General features: G+C 42.2%; 2 protein-coding genes and 1 pseudogene across 3 annotated transcripts; 2 read left to right on the top strand and 1 right to left on the bottom strand.

Moving 5' to 3' along the window:
- Positions 1-240: 240 nt before the first annotated feature.
- Positions 241-9,223, bottom strand: LOC112117363 (olfactory receptor 10A7-like). Of its 2 annotated transcripts, none has more exons than XM_029912609.1 (2): positions 9,199-9,223; positions 241-1,154 (listed from the first exon to the last, which is right to left on the bottom strand). In XM_029912609.1, exon 2 carries the CDS (start codon positions 1,093-1,095, stop codon positions 241-243), a length of 855 nt encoding a protein of 284 aa, XP_029768469.1. In that variant the 5' UTR covers positions 1,096-1,154; positions 9,199-9,223. The 2 variants fall into 2 exon arrangements, with proteins under 2 accessions (XP_029768469.1, XP_024071086.2); XM_024215318.2 differs by lacking the exon at positions 9,199-9,223 and adding an exon at positions 5,945-5,955 and having other exon boundaries at positions 241-1,171.
- Positions 9,224-10,744: 1,521 nt separating this feature from the next.
- LOC112117364 (olfactory receptor 10A4-like) lies at positions 10,745-11,689 on the top strand. Its single transcript, XM_024215319.2, has one exon. It carries the CDS (start codon positions 10,745-10,747, stop codon positions 11,687-11,689), a length of 945 nt encoding a protein of 314 aa, XP_024071087.1.
- Positions 11,690-17,343: 5,654 nt separating this feature from the next.
- LOC112117397 lies at positions 17,344-18,141 on the top strand (annotated as a pseudogene).
- The last annotated feature ends 2,453 nt before the right edge of the window (positions 18,142-20,594 follow it).

The raw sequence follows: 20,594 nt of genomic DNA, 5'->3' as shown, positions 1-20,594 counted from the left end.
ATTTTGGGGGTCTCAGTTTTCTGGGGGAAAATCTGTTTTCTACAGAGTTCCATTCCACATCCTTTACAAAAAGACCCATCTTGTTTCCAACTGCTAGACTATCATTACTATAACTGAGTTTTTGTCCCTTCATCGGCTCCCCTCTCAGACTTCAATGTCCCTTCTTCCGGGTGTTTATGGGGATTGCAGGATATCAGTCAAAATCCTCCATGCTGACACAACGTCTAATCAAAGCACATACTAATTCTGCAAAAACAATTTCCGCCCTATCACTCTTCTCAGAGCCCCTTTCACGTCACTGTTCCTCAGGCTGTAGATGATGGGGTTCAACATGGGTGTGAGGACCGTGTAGAACAGAGAAAGGAGCTTCTTGATATCTGGGGAGTAGCTAGACTTGGGCCTTAGATACACCAGGCTGCCGCTCCCATAGAACAAGGTTACCACAATGAGGTGGGAGGAGCAGGTGGAGAAGATCTTGCGCCTGCCCTCAGCTGATGGCATCCTCAGGATGGTCGTAAGGATGCAGACGTAGGAGACCACGATCAGCATGAAGGGGAACATGAGGAACAGGAACGTGGAGGCGACAGCCTGCATCTCATACAGGTAGGTGTCGGAACAGACCAGCTTCAGCACTGGAGGAGCATCACAGAAGAAATGATTGACCTCGTTGGTGCCACAGAAGGGCAAGTTGAAGATCCAGGCTGCCTGCAGCAGAGAGACAGGAACTCCGATCACCCAGGCACCGCCCACCATCTTGCGGCAGACCCGTTGGTTCATGAGGATGTTGTAGCGCAACGGGTGGCAGATGGCCACGTAGCGGTCGTATGCCATGGCTGCTAGAAGGAAGCACTCTGCGCAGCCAAAAAAGAAAAAGAAGTACATCTGCACTGCGCAGCCAGCAAATGAGATGCTCTTGTCCTCCGCCAGGAGGTTCACCAGCATCTTGGGCACCGTGTCCAAGGTGAAGCAGATCTCGATGAAGGCCAGGTTCCCGAGGAAGAAGTACATAGGGGAGTGGAGAGCGGGGTCAACTGTGATGACAAGGATGATCAGGGTGTTTCCCATCACTGTCACCATGTACATGAACAGGACCATGCAGAACAGCAGACCCTGAAGGTGCAGGAGGTTGGAGAACCCCAGCAGGATGAATTCAGTTATGAGGGTTTGATTCCTCCATTGCGCTTCCTCAGTGGGTGTCATCTGCAGAGGCAATGAAGGCAGTGAAGGGTTATCTGGGTGCACTGTTAAAAATTCATAGATTCCAAGGCAAAAATATATCATTGTGATCGTCTAATCTTACCTCCTGTATAACACAGGCCAGAGAACTGCCCCAAAATAATTCCTAGAGCAGACTTTTTAGGGGGAAAGAACATGCAATCTTGATTTAAAAATAGAGATGGAGAATCCAACACAATCTTTGGTAAGTTGTTCCAATGGTTTACGATTCTTACTGTTAAAAATTAACTCCTTATTTCTAGTCTGTATTTGTCTGACTCCAACTTCCAGGCATCAGATCTTTTTCTACCTTTGTATGCTAGACTGAAGAGCCTCTATCAAATAGTTGTTCCCCAAGTAGGTATTTATAGACTGTGATCAAGTCATCCCTTAACCTTCTCTTAGCTCAATCTATTTAGCTGAGCACACTTTAGGGCATGTTTTCTAATCCTCCAATTATTCTCAAAAGTGACCCAGTTATTTTTGTTGTATCAATTTTTGGTTGCCCAACTTGAGATACGTTGAAGGGGCATGACATTCAGATGGTGGATGCTTATGTCACACTACTGGGTAACTAATCCCCCTTCCAAGCAGGAGACTTTTCTTCCAAGAATAAAATAACTCTTTGTGTTCAGTTACAAAGAGGATGAACATTAAAATTCTGGAAGAAGCGTCCTTTATATTTATGGTTATCCCATACCTGGTGAATGTGCGTGTGTGTGTGTAGGTTACACCTTCAGTGGTTTAAGTAAGTTACTGGAAAAATGAGTGTCAGATAGCTTGCTACTGACTGATCCTCTGGAAGAGAAAAGCCTATCACTGCTGATAGGAGACTAAGTTATACAAGTGGTAGCAATCTGCAGTGGTGCTGAGGATTTGGAGTTCCAAACTTTGCTGGGAGTCATTATACTGACAGAGCTGGAGAATTTAGGCTGAGATTTCCAAATGTTTGTCTATCTATCTTTCCTGTGCTTAAAAACCTCCAAAGATGAGGATTCCACAACTTCTCTAGGCAACCTGTTCCACTCCTTAATTACTCACATAGTTAGAAATATTTTTTCCTAATATCTAACCTAAACTTTCCTTGCTGCAAATTAAGCTAATTACTTCTCATCCTACCCTCAATGGACATGGAGAACAATTGATCACCATCCTCTTTATAACTTCCCTTAACTTATGTGAAGACTGTCAAATATCAGGGGGTAGCAGTGTTAGTCTGTATCCACAAAAACAACAAGGAGTCCGGTGGCACCTTAAAGACTAACAGATTTATTTGGGCATAAGCTTTCATGGGTAATGCATCTGAAGAACTGGTTTTTTACCCACGAAAGCTTATGCCCAAATAAATCTGTTAGTCTTTAAGGGGCCACCGGACTCCTTGTTGTTTATGTGCAGATTGTTATTGTGTCCCCACTTCGTCTTCTCTTCTCTAGATAAACATACCAAGTTCTTTCAATGTGTCCTCATAGATCAGGTTTTCTAAACCTCTGATCATATTTGGTGCTCTCTTCTGGACTATCTCCAATTTGTTCCCAGGTTTTTTAAAATCTGGCACCGAAACTGGACACAGTGCTCCAGCTGAGGCAACCCCTGTACTTTACCCTTGTCTTTATTGTATTTCATCGTGTTGATTTCAGAACAATTCCCCAGTTTATCAATATCACTTTGAATTCTAAATGACTGAATCTAATCGAATGTCTATAGATTCAGATAGACACCTAGTAGGATTTTTAAAAGTCTAGGCAGTTTAGACACCTACCTAACTCCAACTGATGTTAATGGGACTTAGCCTCCTAACCTGCCTAAATATCTTTGACAATCTGGCCCTGTTTGCCTCTCTTTAACTGGGTCTTTAGACAGAAAAGGGCCAAGAAATTTTCTAGGGCAACTCTGGTGAATTCATTGCAATCACATCAAAAATGAGGTTGGCTCCTTTTGTTCAGAGTAGTATTTTCCAAATCACCTAACTGAGTTAGGAGCACAAATCCAATAGACACCTAGGAACTCTGGAAAACACCAGCCAATGGGAAGACTTGCTTCATATCTTATTATTATGTATTTATTTAGACTTCCAGTAAAATATACCAAAAACTGTCCATCTATTACTTAAGATGCCTTAACTGTAAGAAGCAAAAAACAAACAAACACCAATCAAACCAAAACTACACTTGTAAAATCCCATAGAATAGAAGAAAAAAGTATATCTCTGCTATATAAGTCTAGATGATGGTATCAAAATACTGTAGAATAGTTATTATCATCTATGAGAAGGTCGGTCTGTCTATCTATTTATCTACATTTCTTTCTTTCTTTTTTCCTTCATTGACTGCATAGTATCTGCACACCACGTAACACTACCTGTAAATGCTGTAGGAAATTCTTTACCGACCTCTTGAAGTTGGAAAGGTTTTTCACTGACTCCAAAGAATCCATGTGTTAATGAAGTTACGCTGTCTCTGTTGCCTTTTCAGTAGTGAGCACAGGGATAACATCTCTGAACCATACTCCAGTATTTATTAGGTTAAAACAGTTGACTGAGATCATTAAGAGTCTTTTGTTGCTTCCAGTGAGATCAATGGCAAATTTCCAATTCACTTCTCAAGGGTTCCCCTAAGTAGAGTTGGATCAAACTCTCAGCTTCTTTGTATTATTTGGTTCCTAGTGTTGTAGAAGAAATCTGGCCCATGTGTCTGTTCAGTGCTAGAAAGCTGACCAGTGTTAGTGGAAGAGATTAAATTTCTTGCCCCCTGATCTTTCACCAATGAGGCCATTAGGATTACAGTTCAGGTTAGGGTGAGTTTAAGAACAGTTTTACAACTGACTACAATGAGAACAGGATCTGGGTTTCAGTTCTGCTTTCTTCTTGAAATGTGTCTGTGAAATATATTCTGTAACTGTAAGAGTTGGGTCACTGAAGTTGTCTTGATCCTCGGAGTCCTCGGTCTCCTGGGAGCATAGTGTTTTTTAGTGCAATAGTTACAGTGTGTGGGGTTCGCATTCATTTCACATTCCAACATTGTCTCTTTCTCTCTGTGATTGTCTCTTGCTGTCTCTTTTGGTCTGATCCTTTTCCCACTGAAGGCAAGGAGAAAATTCACTCTCTCTCTCTTAATCTCTCCCTCTACTTTTTTTCTATAAGAAGGTTTCAGTTTCTCCATCCAAACCAAGGTGGGTTTTCCCCTTAATTAAGGTCATATATCTGCAGAATGGAAGTGCATTTGTCATGCAAACATGAAGCAAAAATAAAATAACATGCAATAAAATAGTGGACCAGAGCCTGAAGTGAACTACTCAGTTTTTACTCATTACGTACTCAGTGCTTACTTAGGCCTCAATTCACTTTTCAGTGCCTAGAAAATCACAGGAGCAATTCTGTGATTCACAAAAACCTGAGTTAGGTGCCTAGACTCCCTGTAAATTAGTGGGGAAAGCTAGGTACCTTAGACTGCGAGTCACAAAAGCCGGCATGCAAGGTGGGGAGCCACTAAGATAGCCAGTTCGAGATGCTGATGAAAGGCATGTGTCCTACATCCTGCCCCTCTCACAGAGTTATGTGACTCCCTCTGCTTGTAATTCTCAGTGGTGAAACCCTCTTTATAGAGTTAGGCACCATGATGGTTTAAGTCCATGAGTAAAATGTACTCACATGAGGAAATCTTCTGGCTAAGTTGAACTGGTATTGTACGTGTGATGTCATGACGTGATCAACATTATTCACCTGAGGACATGGAACAACTCTTTTGAGGAAAGTAAGTGTGAGACTATGTGTGTCAATACCCACAGTGACTACTTGTGCCACTAAGCTTGGAGAAAGGTACCTGTGTGTGTGTAAGTACAGTATATTTGTGACAGTAAATAGGTCTATTTATCTGAGAAAGGCAGAATAAGAGCCAATGGTTACAAACTGAAGCCAGACAAAATCAAATTACAAATAAAGCTCACATTTTTACCAGTGGTGGTGATTAACCTTTGGCACAAACTACTGAGGGAAGGGGTGGATTCTTCATCTGTTGATGTCTTCAGATTAAGTCTGTATTCCTTGCTGGAAGATGTGCTTTAGAGAAACACAAGTCATGCTCTAGGGCTTGTCTACCTGGTGGGGCAATGCACACTTATAAGTGTGTGATACCTGAAGCTCACTAAGGTGTTGCATTTTAATTCATTCATGTAGACCCTGCTGGCACATGCTAAAGGTTCCCTAGTGCACTTTAACTTAGTCCTCTTTCAAACAACACTGTGTTAAAGCACACCAGGGAGCACACCAGCAGGGTCTATGCAGACCAATTAATGTGAGCGTTAGAAATCACACCACTGTAAGTGAGCATTATCCACCATGTAGACCTGACCTCATTCCAACACAAGTTATTAGGCTCAATAAAGGAGTAACTGACTGAAATGTAATGTTCTGTGCACTGCAGAGCTCAGACTAGTTGGTCAAATGGTCCCTTCTGGCCTGATACTCTGTGACTCTATGAATACAGTCATGAGGAACTGAGACTGCAGCGCTCATGTGAACAGGGCCTGGGGCTTGGACTGATAATGTGAGCAAGCTCTAGTCATGTGTGATTGTTCATGTGAATGGGTTTGCTCTGGGCATTAGTAGGGCTGCTCATGTGAGTGGGGCTCATTGGGGCAGGGGGATGTCTATCCATCCATTTAAATAATCCATCCATCCACCTACTATAACTATCCACCTGCTCTATGTATCAGTCCCTCTAGCTATTGTAACTTTCCATCCATCCACATAATTATACAATAACCTCCTCTTCCTATCCATCTACCTATCCACTCCTCAGTTCTTCATTTGCATGTTTCAAGGGAACCCAAGGGAGTTAGATGCGCCAATAGGATGCCTTAGTTTAGCTAATTTTACAACCCTAGCCTTCATTGCCGTAGGGGTACTTGAATAGGATTCAGGACATTTGGAAACCATTGCCAGCTCTGGCACTGACCTACTTTGTGAACTTGGACAAGTCACTTCATTTCTCCTTCAGGTTTCTGCTTTCCCTCCTGACATTTCTCTCTTGTCTATTTAGACCTTGAGCTCTTCCAGGAAAGAACTGATCCACACTGTGTGTTTGTCCAGTGCCTGGCACAATGGAACCTGATCTCCACTGAGCCCTCAAGCCACTGATGTAATATAAGTCATAGAATTATAGAATCAAAAGACTGGAAGGGACCTCGAGAGGTCATCTAATCCAATCCCCTGCACTCATGGCACAACTATCATCTAGACTAGTGGTCCCCAAACCTTTTACTTCACACACACCCTTGCCCCTATCCCCCCACCCAATCCAGAGCCAGAACCAGGAGCGGTGCCTCAATTCTGGGAAGGGGGATGCAGACAGGGGTAAGGAGGCTGAGGCTGGGGCCACAGTTGGGGGCAGGGCTGGGAGCAGTGTCTCCACCAGGCCAGGACCAGGCCAGGATCTGGGGCCCCTGGCATGGGGCTGGCGGCAGGGACCTCAGGTGTTGGGCTAGCAGGTCCCCAGGCACAGGGCTGGCAACTAGGGCCAGCAGCCAGGGCCAGGACCAGGAGCGGAGCTGGGTGGTGCTCCCTCCCCACCCCCTGTGGGTGCTGTCCTGGGCCCCAGCCGTGCACCCCTGAACATTTCTCCAGTTTGGGGACCTCTGATCTAGATCATCCCTGATAGGTGATATTTCAACAGCTTCTTCTTCTTCTTCATCATCATCATCATCATCAAAATCATCATCATCAGGTTTTGAGTTCCAAACTCTCTCAAATGTAGGAGCACTCTATCCTGCAGGGTTGGCTCAGGCCCATCACCATTCAGAACACCCCACCAATAAATGAGGTAATAGTTATCAAGCCAACTATATGTGTATAGTTGCACTAGGCAATAATGAGTTCCCAGGAAACAAGGCCCTTGGGGAGAAGGCCACATAAACGTCTCATGATGCCATAAATATGTTACCAGACACCTCAGAGAAGGACAGCATCGGGGAATGAAACATTGCCAGATCACATCAACTCACTTAACCCCAATGCTAAAGCTATATTAGCAGGTTTTATGGTATGATTAAGGTAATGTGTAAACAGCCAATTTGCCTGTAGTTGCTATCGTCGGATGTCTCTGTTGAAGTGTCCCAGTGCTGATGAGTAAATCCAGATAAGAAGACTAAACCAACCCTGTTTTGCTGTCGGTAGGAAACCCTCACTCTGGCAGAGGAAGGTAAAGATTTTCATGAGATGAGTTTAGCAGTATTCTCTCCCTCCAGATGTTGACATTCTTTCACCTATTTCTGTGTTGCTCCAAAAGGCAAACTTTACACACCATTGTCGGTGATTTACCTTCTTAAACAGATGAAATAACTAGCAGGTTCATATTTCCAGAGATGTGAAACCTGCTTCATTATTAATCCTGGTTACTGTTCTATCTATCTATCTATCTATCTATTATATTTTTGTAGTGCACTGTTGAAAGATTAAGAGAAACTTTTAACACCTTTGATGTCCCATGCACTCTTCATTCTTGTTGTCTTGTCTTCCTTCCCACCGCATTGGTTGCCTCCACAGTGAGTTCTCCTCCCTTCACTCCCCCTGAAACTATCCTTTACCAAAGGACTCTGATGAACACTTTTCCAGCTTCATCCAAGGGGTGTTTCTTTAGGCTTACTCTTCCTGATTCGTCAACAGCCTTCCACATGGTGCATCACTAGCTCTTCAATGCTTTCCTCTGGCCTCCTGTATAAGTAGGTTTGGTAAAAATTCATTTTTTTTTTTATAATTTAAAGGACAAATGCAAAGTACTCCATTTAAGAAGGAACAATCAGTTGCACACATACAAATTGGGAAATGATTGCCTAGGAAGGAGTACTGCAGAAAGGGATGGGGGAGTTACATATAGTGGATCACAAGCAAAATATGAGTCAACAGTGTAACACTGTTGCAAAAAGATGAACATCATTCTGGGATGTATTAGCAGGAGCACTAAACAAGACATGAGAAGTAATTCTCCCACTCTACTTTGTGATGATTAGGCCTCAACTGAAGTGTTGTGTCCAGTTCTGGGCGCCACATTTTAGGAAAGATGTGGACAAATATGAGAAAGTCCAGAGCAGAGCAACAAAAATGATTAAACATCTAGAAAACATGACCTATGAGGAAAGATTGAAAGAACTGAATTTGTTTAGTCTTGAGAAGAGAAGACAGAGGGGGGACATGATAACAGTTTTCAAGTAAATAAAAGGTTGTTACAAGGAGGAGGGAGAATAATTGTTCTTAACCTCTGAGGATAAGACAAGAAGTAATGGGCTTCAATTGCAGCAAGGGTGATTTAGACTGGGCATTAGGAAAGATTTCATAACTGTCAGGGTGGTTAAGCACTGGAACAAATTGCCTAGGGAGGGTGTGGAATCTCCATCATTGGAGGTTTTTAAGAACAGGTCAGACAAACACTCATCAGGAATGGTCTAGTAAAGACGTAGCCTTGCCCTGAGTGCAAGGAATTGGACTAAATGACCTCTCGAGGTCCCTTCCTGTCCTATGATTCTATGAGTCTATGATTTTCTAAGTCACAAAGGGGATAATCAATTAATTCTCCTTTTTGCCTTTGAAACTCTCCCCTCAGTATCACAAGATGTTATGAATAGCAAGGAACTATAACATCTAGAATGTTCAGACCTCTGTGATAAAACAGAGACAAATGGATCACAATTGATCTGATTTGGAGGTCATGTGGGAAATGGATAAAGACAATTGACAAGTTCTGGTCTTAATTATACCAGCGGACAACCCATTGGAATAGAGTTCTCTGAGAATTTTTCTACAAAATATTTTTTGCTGAAAAATGCTGATTCATGTAAACTGAATGCATACATGGGAAAATGAATGAATTTCTGATGAGTTTCAATGAATTTCTCTGCTCAAAAAATGGACATCTTCTAAACAAAACATTTCAGTTGAAAATGACTTTTTTATTTCAAAATTAAACTTTATTTAGAAAGAATAAAAAGGTTAAAATTCAAATGAAGCATTTTTCAAAATTAACAAAATAAAACATTTTCATTGCCTCAAATTGAGTGACTGCTTGATTGGTTGATTGATTCATTCATCAGTTGAATTATTTGGTTTGTTGGTTCACAAAAGATTTTTTGGCCTGATTCAAGATGAGAATATTTTTTCTGAAATCTCAAAAATTCTTGCTGGATGGGAAAACCATTTCACACCCCGCCCCAGTTAGAGGCTGTGAAAACCACAGTCCAAACAATTTCCTAGTTACTTTTGTGTTTTGTCTTGTTTTTCATTCTTGTATGTTTTGCAGATCACAGACTTCTATTGGCTTCCACTTGTACTCTGACACTGGCTTGAAATAACAGAGCCTTTCCATCACACTATATTACTCAGAGATTTTAATATCTTGCTCATAGTCAGTGGCTGCCTCAGGAACAGAAGGTGGATCATAAATGGGGTAGTCCACAATGTGACACTTCTGACCACTTTCCATGACAATCAGACAGAGAGGAAATACTACCTTGCCTGCAGCGTGAATTCCACTGAACATAACTAAACTTACCAAAGAGGACGGGAAATCTGAAGGCTTCAGGAGAAATGGATTACTCTCTTCGTAACCTCATTCAGACTCAGATTAAGAATGTTTAGAAGAATGTGTTGCAGATATGGCAATTTCCTGCAATATCCTTGAAAAACCTTATTGAATTAAGTTTAAGTATCTTTGGAGTCCATTGTATTAAATTAATGGTTTATAATTTATTGTGGGCCAGGATTATCTGTAACCTGTCCAGAATGGGAGAGGGGTGGTGAACTCTTGGCAGTCGTATGAGCTTCAAAGGATTGTACTAAGGAATGGGCCAGACAAGAATATACATTTAGAACATACACTGATTGGTGGCTTTCCTGGGAAGCTCTAGGTTGAGGTGAATGTAAATGTCACCCCTTCGGTTATGCAGCAACCCAGCCATTTGAAGCTATGCCCTGAGGAGAGAGCTATTCTCGGCTGATTACCTATTCCTGGAATCTGAAAAACAAAGGTCCAGGCTGTATAAAGGAGAGGCAAAAGTTTTCATGAATGTGTGAGTTCTGAGCTAATGCTGCTATGAACTTGTAACCTCAGAAAAACCCTTTGGTGGGTTTGGAAGGAACAACTCCTATCAGAGCCCTTGCTGGAGTTGAGGTGATCTCTGGTTATCTTATGAGCATGCATATAGGTTCTTTTATTATTTTAATATGTTTTCTCTGTAATGCTTTCACCTTAAGAGTAAACGTTCTTGCTTAGAAAGAATTGCATGGTAACATATAGCTGGGGGGAATTAATCCGTTTGTAGGCTTGGAAGAGAAAGGAAAGCACAGACGTAGGCCTGCTAAGGCAGTCTGGCTTACTGGGGAAATTAGAATGTAGGCAGGGCTCGAAGCCCTCTGGTAAAGAGGGAGAGACATGAGTCTCTACCCCAGAGAGGTGACAGCTGTGGAGCTCAGAGCGTAGAGTGGGTGCCCTTGGTGGAACATTAGGGGGGAAATATAGATGAAATTACCCTGAATGGTGACAGAATGACCTGGGCCAACCAGACCATGGTCACTGAGTTCATTCTCCTAGGGTTCTCCAATCTCCCCCAGCTCCAGCGCCTGCTCTTTGTGGTATTCCTGGCTGCTTACGTGATAACTCTGATGGGTAACATTCTCATCATCCTCATCACAACAGTGGAGCCTGCTCTACAAAGCCCGATGTACTTCTTCCTCCAGAACTTGTCCTGCCTGGAGATCTGCTTCACCTCAGTCATTGTCCCTAAGATGCTGGCGAACCTCCTGTCTGCCAATCAAACCATCTTCTTCCATGGCTGCATCTTGCAGATGTATTTCTTCTTCTTCTTTGGCAGCACAGAGTGCTTCCTCCTGGCCGCCATGGCCTACGACCGCTATGTGGCAATATGCAACCCGCTGCGCTATACAGTCGTCATGAACAGGAGGATTTGCATCCAGCTGGCAGTGACTTCATGGGTCTCAGGGATTCCTGTAGGTACAGTGCAGACGACTTGGCTGTTCAGTTTCCCCTTCTGTGGTCCCACTGAAATCAACCACTTCTTCTGTGACAGCCCCCCGGTGTTGAAACTGGTGTGTGGGGACACCTACCTATTTGAGATGTATGCTGTGACTGGCACCATTGTAATTGTATTGTTCCCCTTCATCCTCATCCTGGTCTCCTACATCTGCATCATCTCCACCATCTTGAGGATACCCTCGGCTGAAGGCAGACTCAAGACCTTCTCCACCTGCTCCTCTCACCTCATGGTGGTGACTCTGTTCTACAGCACAGCTGGCTTGACCTATTTCCGACCTAAATCCAGCTACTCCCCAGACACCAAGAAGCTCATCTCTCTCTCCTACACGGTCTTCACACCCATGTTAAACCCCATCATCTACAGCCTGAGGAACAAAGAGGTGAAGGGAGCCCTCAGGAAAATGCTGGGCTGGCAAATATATTCAAGGCAATTGTGATTTTTTTTTCTCCCCAGGCAGGTAAATGTTTCAGTTAACTCAAAGGCTGTTACCATGTGGCCTTTGGTATCATACATGGAGAGAATATAAATCTCAAACTGTATTGTTTTTGTTGGGACTTTCAAAAGGGCAATGGGGGTCAACAGGATATAGGTCCCCAAATTCCTTACATCCATTGCAAATCCTACACTTAGTTTTAATATAAATACATCGTGCATCATGGGCCCAATTTGAATGGAAATTTGGATGCCCAAGTCTCTTAGTTCCCTTTAAAAACCTCAGCTTATATTTTAAACAAGGACCATGAATTGGAGTCTGAGCTCAGATATACCTCTGAATATCTAGAGTAACTCCAGCTTTATACCACTCGAAATGAGATGAGAATGAAACCTCTTCTTTCCTGGTGTACCTGTGAAGTGTCCATGCAATGTTTCTTCCCATTACCATATCTTGTTTCTCTCTTCTGCATGAGCTCGCTGCTGGCTTCCAGGCTGATTCTAATATGACCGTTTTGACATGTGGGCTGAAAGTTAGGCATACAGCTCTGACTGAGTTCCAAGGGTATTTAGGCACCTTACTCCTTTAACCAACTTGGATTCTCTGCCATAAGACTCTATCTAATGGATCCACAGGTCACCCTCTGCCACAGTTAAAGTCAGTGGAAGTAACAGAGCTGGAGCCTCATTGGTCTATGGGAGGAGGCTTTTTGTCAGGTTGTTATACATGAGAGTCCCACATCTTTGGAATTCATAGCCCCTGTGCTCCAACTTGTCGTGAGTTTGTCAACCTTCAGGGCACGGAGCAAGTGTCATCTTCTTTCTCTGCTGCACACAGGGAGATATGGGATTGGCTAGGGCTGGGTAGTCATGCTGTGGGACACTGGTGAGAGATTCTGGGAGCTGGGTGTGGGGGGATGAGGGCTCAGTTTCTGTCATATCTATGTTGCTGCTGGGTTGTTTGACCTTGTGGTATTTGACTGGGTTTAATTGTTGAAAAGTACCTTTTGAAAAGATTTTCAAGGCCACACAGAACTTTGATTGGATGTTATTTTATTGTAGAGCAGAAAGTATTTAAATGACTAAACAAATAAATAGGGTTTGGCTGGAATAAAATGAGAACCAGCAATAAATATAAATATTCATCCGTGTCTGATTAATTATTATTCTTACACAGAGGTCCCAGTGAGCATGAAGAAATGTTTGTGGAAACAATAAAAACTGAAGAACATGACACTGGATCGTTCCCCTCTCTGCAGTCGGGCAAAATAACACTATTTATTCATTCTTTTCTAACAAACCGCTCTCACCACTAGTTTTTATTCAGGTTTCTCTCATGATCTAGGCAGTAAAATAACTGCACAACATAAGTGGAGCAATGTTAGGCTACAGCAGCTGGCAATCTGGCCCAATGGCTATAGTGGAGCTATGATAATTTTCACCACATGTGAAAGGGGCCCATCACTAGTAGTTGACACAGGGCTGCATTTACATGGTTCGATACAACATTTCCTTGAGAACAGCTATTAGAGAGAAGGTGAAGCTAGGATAGCATAGTCCCATGAATGCATTAAAAATTGTGTCCTGTCAAGCACGGAAGCAGGCGGGCAAACACCTCTGACAACAACCATTGATTTAAAATCAATATTAGGGAGAGAAGGAAACCAGGGGAAATTATCAAAAGCACAAGGTGTGGTTTGGTGCCCCACTATCACTAAAATTTCCCCCCAGTTATATAGGCACAGGAATCATGGGAACATATCTGTGAATTTGTGTAAAGAAAGTCAAACAGAAGTTTAATGAGTCATTCCCTAAACAAAAAGAGAAGATGACACAGAAGCAGCTGTCCCAGCTGTGGTTTAAGGGGATTTATCAAAGGTAACTAAAGTGGCTCTGCTGTGGAGGAGCCACCACTAATTCCAGACATGGGTGAGGATGTCCATGGGCTGCAATAAAGGGAGTTCTTGTCTAGAGATATTTAAATCCTTCCAATGAAGTAGGATTCATTTGTTATGGATCCTGCCATGTTACTCAGATGAGAAACGGATACCCACCACTGCCAGTGATTTACCTCATTAGACACGTAAAATCGTCCAGCTTCCTCCAGGTTCGTAAGGGCAGAGAGCTGAAACTGACCTCACCTGTCTCATTACTGTTTATGAAATCGATACTCCCCAGCTGTTGCGCTCTATTGAAACAGGAACAACAGATCTTTTATTCCCTTATCTTTAACTGACTTCCTCCAGTTTGGACCCGGTTTCTTCTCACTGAAGACTCTAATAACCTCTTTATAGCTAAATACATTTGATGCTTCCTTTACTCTCATCCTTCCTGATGTGCCAGCTGCCCTGAGCAATATAGACACTTTGCTCGCTGCTCTATCTCTTCTTTTGGCTTCCCCGCCACTGCGCATTCCTTCTAAGCCTTTATCTTCTTCTTTACTTGAATTATTATTAATAATCATAATAATCCATGTCTGCAATGATCATACATGTCTGGGCCTAATCCAATGAGTAATTCTCGTTCAAATGAATGATTTTTCCCATCAAGGATTATTTTTTATTTTTTTTGAGTGCCATAAACTCCAACTTTGAAAGATCAGGCTTTAAGCCTCTGACACTGAAGAACTATATCTGAGAGCAGCAATTCTTTAGCGACTGATCCTGCAAATTTTGCCATTCATTTGGTAGCATGAGTGGTCACATTTCATTCTATGGGTCTAGGCACTGCAGTAAAGTGGATGGCTGGAATTCTGAAAGGATCCTGATGGGTTTATGTGCCCAGATCCCATTGATTGGTCAGTGCAGAACAATGAGTACAAAAATAGTGTGTATAGACCAAATCTGTTGTGACACATGTCTAGATGAGAACGAAAGTGAGGACTTTTAAACAAGTTAAAAAAAAATTAAATAAATTTCTTTTAACTCCAAATTGCTTTATCTGACTATTCTCCAGCTGTTTCCCCAAACTGTCCTCCAGACGAAGATAAGAACATTAGATTGGCCATACTGGGTCAGACCAAAGATCCATCTAGCCCAGTATTCTGTCTTCCGACAGTGGTCAATGCCAGGTGCCCCAGAGTGAATGAACAGAATAGGTAATCATCAAGTAATCTATCCCCTGTTGCCCATTCCCAGCTTCTGGGAAACAGAGGCTAGGGACACCATCCCTGTCCATCCTGGCTAATAGCCATTGATGGACCTATCCTCCATGAACGTATCTAGTTCTTTTTTGAACCTTATTATAGTCTTGGCCTTCACAACATCCTCTAGCAAGGAGTTCCACAGGTTGACTGTGCATTGTGTGAACAAATACTTCCCTTTGTTTGTTTTAAACCCATTGCCTAACAGTAAGCATGACAACTTTTAGGTGGACAGGAATGTTTATCCCCCTCCCCCTCTGAAAATGGCAGCATGTGATCTCAATCTCCAGCTGATGGGAACTGAAAATAAGTGGAGCTGCCCTGAGCTACACAGCAAAGAATTAGGCTCCTTGTACATTTAGACAGAGATTTTCACAGGCACCGGATGGAGTCAGGCAACCAGGTCTCATTGACTTTCAATGGGAGTTGGGTGACACACTGCTGTGTCTGATAGTTTATCTGGACCAGTGAAGAGTGTCCTGGATGGGAGTCAGGGGCACTGAGTTATTCCCTCCTGTTTAAAATTCATTATAGCTCTTTCCTGCCCTGAACCATTTTCCATCAGGAAATGCTGATTTGACAGAATCAAATTGTTCTACAGGAATATATTGATTCTTTCTAAGGTTTCAATGGTAATAAGGCAGGCTTGCTCTGAATCTGCTTCTCTGGTTTCCCACCAGCCTGTCCACCTCCCAAGAATTTCCAAACAGAAATTTCAGGTCCTGCACAGCTCTTTGTGTAGCTGTTAAGTTAGGGTAGCAAATTTACCCTGAACTGGTCATTTCTTTCTTGTTAAGGGATTATGTTGGCTGCATGTCAAACCTATAACAACTCCCACATCCCGCCTCACTTGTTGTTATTGTTATTTCTTTGTATCACCATAATAGGTAGAGGCCCTAGCCCGTGACCACGACCCCATTGTGTAGGTATTGTACAAGCTCAGAACAAAAAAGATCTTACAATATAAGACAAGAGACAACAGGTGGAGACAGACAAAAGGGGGAGTATAAGGAAGCAATGAGACAATGAGACTTGTTCCATCAGCTGGGCTCTTTTAATTTTTTTTTTAATTATTCATTTGATGGGGGGGAAATTGTCTATTTTGTGTTTTATTTCATGTTTTCATTTTTACTGCTCTTCATTATGATTAGTCCTTGGTCTTCATTGTCATTCTCTTTATTCTTGTCAAGTATCAGAGAGGTAGCCGTGTTAGTCTGAATCTGTAAAAAGCAACAGAGGGTCCTGTGGCACCTTTAAGACTAACAGAAGTATTGGAGCATAAGCTTTCGTGGGTGAATGCCCACTTCATCAGACGCAAGTCATTTATTTATTTTTGTGTGTTTCATGTTCTTCATAAGGCTCTTGTCTTCCCGATGAGTGTGTGGGTGTGCGTTGGTGTGGGTGGGGAATGGGCAGTGTGGGGGTGTGCATGTTTCTGTGTGTGCTGTAACACTGAACCTCTTTCACTGTTTTCTTCGTATTTTATGGATTTTTTTTCAGACTCCAGTCATTCTTGGGTTAAGTGGGCAGGTGATGGCTGGTGTTGCAGGCCTGTGATAGAGAGGAGTTCTCACTAGATGATCCGGTGGGCCCTTCAGGCCATGAACTCTATTGCTCTATGGTTGTATCATTCATTATTTTTTGAGTTTTTTCACCATCCTGTTTTTCTGGGGGGGGATGGGGAGGGGTGTTGTTTGTTTGTTTCTTTTTTTTTTTTTTTTTTTTTTTTTTTTTTTTTCTTTCTAGGGACTGACACCGGCAATCCTGACTTGTCAATCTAGTAGCATGTTGTAATTTTTGAAAACAAATAAAGAAGAGTATTTAATTTCTACATGTGCCTCTGCCAGTCAGCAGTTGTAGACTCTTTTCCATTTAAGTGGAGCAAGTGCGGCAGGGGGACAAAGATGTGTGTTACACATTTAAGCAACATCAACAGAATTAAGTTTGCTGGTGGGAATCATATGAAAGCTACAGTGTCCCCCCCCCATTTTGTGTTTGTTTCTCTCATGCAGAACACATACTTCTGGGTGGTATCTGCTCCTTTCCTCCATCATTACCCTGACGAGGTGTAAAAGGGAACGAGCATCACACTGCATTTTGATGATGTTTTGAGACACTGTGGATCTTTGCCAAGTCTGAGCCATACCAACTGTTGTCTTGTATCTTGAACTGGGAACTGGAGAAAAACATTTCTGAAGAGGAATTGAAAGAATCTATCCATATATTAGAATCCTGGAGGCAGCAAACCCCACCTCCCCAGCAGATCAAATTCAATAAGACCCAGGCTATGCTGTCAGTTACATATATACAGAAGCTCTGATGTTGTTCAAGAAAAAACACAGGGCAGAATTTATTCCTAGATCTTACTTTACCATGACTCCAGATTATAAATGCTTTTTTAAAAAAATGGCATGAGACCGTGGTCACTGAGTTCATTCTCCTGGGGTTCTCCGATCTGCCCCAGATCCAGCTTCTGCTTTTTTGTGGCATTTCTGGTTATTTATCTGCTAACACTGATGGCAAACATTCTCATCATCCTTATCACCCTAGTGGACCCTGCCCTTCACTGCCCCATGTATTTCTTCCTCCAGAACTTGTCCTTTGTGGACATCTTATTCAATTTAGTCACTGTACCAAAGATGCTGATGAACCTCCTCTCTAAGAATAAAGACATCCACTTCTCTGGTGACATGACACATATGTATTTCTTCTTCTTCTTTGGCATCACAGAGTCCTTCCTCCTGTCCACCATGGCTATGTGGCTATATGTGACCCACTGCATTACACCACCATCATGAACAAGAAATTTTGTAAAAAGCTGGCAGTGACTTCTTGGACCTCAGGGATTCCTGCAAACAACATGGTTGTTTAGTTTCCCATTCTGCAGGTCCAATTAATTGAACCACTTCTTCTGTGATGCACCCACCAGTTCTAGAGTTCATCTGTGCAGATTCCTACCTTTTTGTATGTATGCATTAATTGCCTCCACTATACTTACCTCTCCACCCTTTCTGATTATCCTCTTTTCCTATGTCCATATCATCTCCACCATCCTAAAAATGCCAACAGCCATAGGCAGGCCCAAAATCTTTTCCACCTGCTCCTCTCTCTTCATTGTGGTGACTCTATTCTATGACACGGCCAGTTTGACCTACCTCTGACCCAAATCTATCTACTCCACAAATACCAAGAAGCTGCTCTCTCTTTCCTACACAGTCTTCACACCCATGTTAAATCCCATTATCTATAGCCTGAGGAACAATGAGGTGAAATGGGCTCTCCAGAGAATTTTGGACCAAAGAAATGTGTTTTGATAAGGAGGTGAATATTTTAGGTAGCTGAAACTCTGATATTATGACTCCTCATAGGTGTGCGCATGGGGTGTGCCGGGTGTGCCCAGGCACACCCTAAAGCAGGGGTAGGCAAACTATGTCCCGGATCCAAAGCCATCAAACATTCCATCTGATGACCCGGTCTGTGATATTCAAAAAAATAGATTAGCACACCGGTCTCGATTATCTAGAGGTCCTTATCAGCCTAGATTGAGCATGTTTCCTAGAAGTAAAATAGGGAAGAAACAAAAAAGTTTTCAGTCCAATTGGTATGAAAAGTATAGGTGGTTAGAATATAGCCCATCAAAGGATGCAGCATTTTGCTTTTACTGCCATTTCTTCTTCTCTAATGATGCAGCAAACAATGGTCACACTGATCCAGCATTTATTGATAAGGGATTCAGAAACTGGCATAGGGCTAACGAATGTTTTAAAAACCACCAACTGTCAAAATCTCATGTGTTGAGCTGTTCTTCATGGTCAAGTTTTAATGAAAGGAAACCTATTGATGTATTGTTGGATGAGGGCAAGCAGGCTTATCTGTCTAAACAAGAAGAAAAATGGTGGCATAACTGAAGTGTAATGGAGCGACTGATTGACATTGTTCTGTGTTTGGTGAAAGGTGGGAGACCATTCAGGGGTCACAATGAAAAAGCTGACAGTTTTGATAAAGGTTTATTTCTAAATCTTGTCAATCTGCTCCAAAAATATGATCCCATAATGGCAAAGCATGTGCAACAATCTCCTCGAAACACTACCTATCTGAGTAATTGCATCCAAAATGATTTAATTGTGGCCTTGCACAACGTTGTGCAACAAAAGATTGTGTCTTCACTAAATGGAAAAATGGTCTCAATAATTGCTGGCGACACTACTGACTGTGGACACCATGAACAGATGTCCATTGTGGTGCGGTATTTTGACAACGAAAAACATAGTCCAGTTGAACATTTTGTGTCTGTTCAGAGACTATTAACAGTTGATGCTCAGTCTATTTTTGACTAGTTAAATGGCATCCTTGGCATTCTTAAAATTGACCAGTCATCAGTGATGTCTGTCTGTTTTGATGGCACATCTACTATGTCTGGATGTACTGCGGGAGTTCAAATGAAATGTAAAGAAAGAAACAGTGAAATACTCTATGTACACTGCTATGCACATTGTTTGAACCTCGTCCTAGTAGATGCATGCACTTCAAGTAAACAAAACAGAACTGTCTTTGATTTTTTTGGTGTTATTCAGACTCTTTATGCCTTCATGGAGGGGAGTCCTGTGTGACATGCAGTAATGGAGAAGATTTCACAAGAAGTAGGATCCCAGTTGAAAACTTTGAAGTCACTATCAAACACAAGATGGGCATGCAGAGCAGAAGCAGTGGCTGCTGTAAAACAAAACTACTCCATCATTTTACAAGCTTTACAAGAGATGATCGAAACAACTCGCCTTGCTGACGCTAAAATAAAAGCCAGGGGCCTTATCCATGAACTAAATTCATTCAAGTTCATCTTTGCCCTTCACATGATGCACCCTACTCTCCAGATGGTGGTAAAAGTGAGTAAGGCTCTTCAAACTCCAGATCTCAACTTACTTACTGCAATAACAGGGGTGAAAAGCTTGCATAACTCTTTGGCTGCAATGAGAAGTGGCCCAGAATATTTTCAATCTACTTTCAATGACAGTGTGAAAATGTCTGTAGAGAATGATATATCGATTCCCCCAGTTAAGAGAAAAACGTCCACTCGTATTGATGGCGAGTTTGAGTCCCAACATCACTTTGATACAAAAGAGGAGCAGGAGAGTATAACTTCATTTTACCCACTCCTAGACTCAATGATTACCGGCATTGACCAGCTATTTGAACAGGAGACTTGTAAAATTGTGACTGCAATAAACTTAGCTTAGACATTGGCAGGTATATGATATAAGAATCATTGCCAACAAATGTAAACTGTCCTTGGATGATTTGGAAGCTGAAGTCAGATTGCTTCGGGGTTATGACGGATCTGTTCCTAAAGGTAGCACTACGAACACCACCAGAGAGTGGCTTGATTAGCTAAAGGAATCGGATCAGTCTTCCATGTTCCAGGCCTTTTATAAATCTATTCAATGCTTTGCAGTCTTACCTGTTACAAGCTGTTCATGTGAAAGAGCCTTTTCGAAACTACCACATGTAAAAAACAAACTAAGAAGTACAATGTCCCAACAGCGCCTCAACTCACTCATGATTTTGTACATTGAACAAAAATTTAAATCCATAACACCTGGTGAGCGACGTCTCATTCTCTAGGACAGGAAGATGAAGAAACCTTAATCTGTTTTGGTCAATTTGGGTTAGCTCATTATCTGCTTAAAGATAAAGATCATGAAAATTGACTGTATCTTTGTATACGCCTAGTTATCATTACAGCAAAAATCTGGTATTTTGTGTCTCATTT

Source organism: Terrapene carolina, unplaced genomic scaffold (assembly GCF_002925995.2).
Source record: "Terrapene carolina triunguis isolate 2854851 unplaced genomic scaffold, T_m_triunguis-2.0 Scaffold233, whole genome shotgun sequence".
Taxonomy (NCBI): Eukaryota; Metazoa; Chordata; order Testudines; family Emydidae; genus Terrapene; species Terrapene triunguis.
This window is presented reverse-complemented; position numbering and strand designations above follow the sequence as displayed.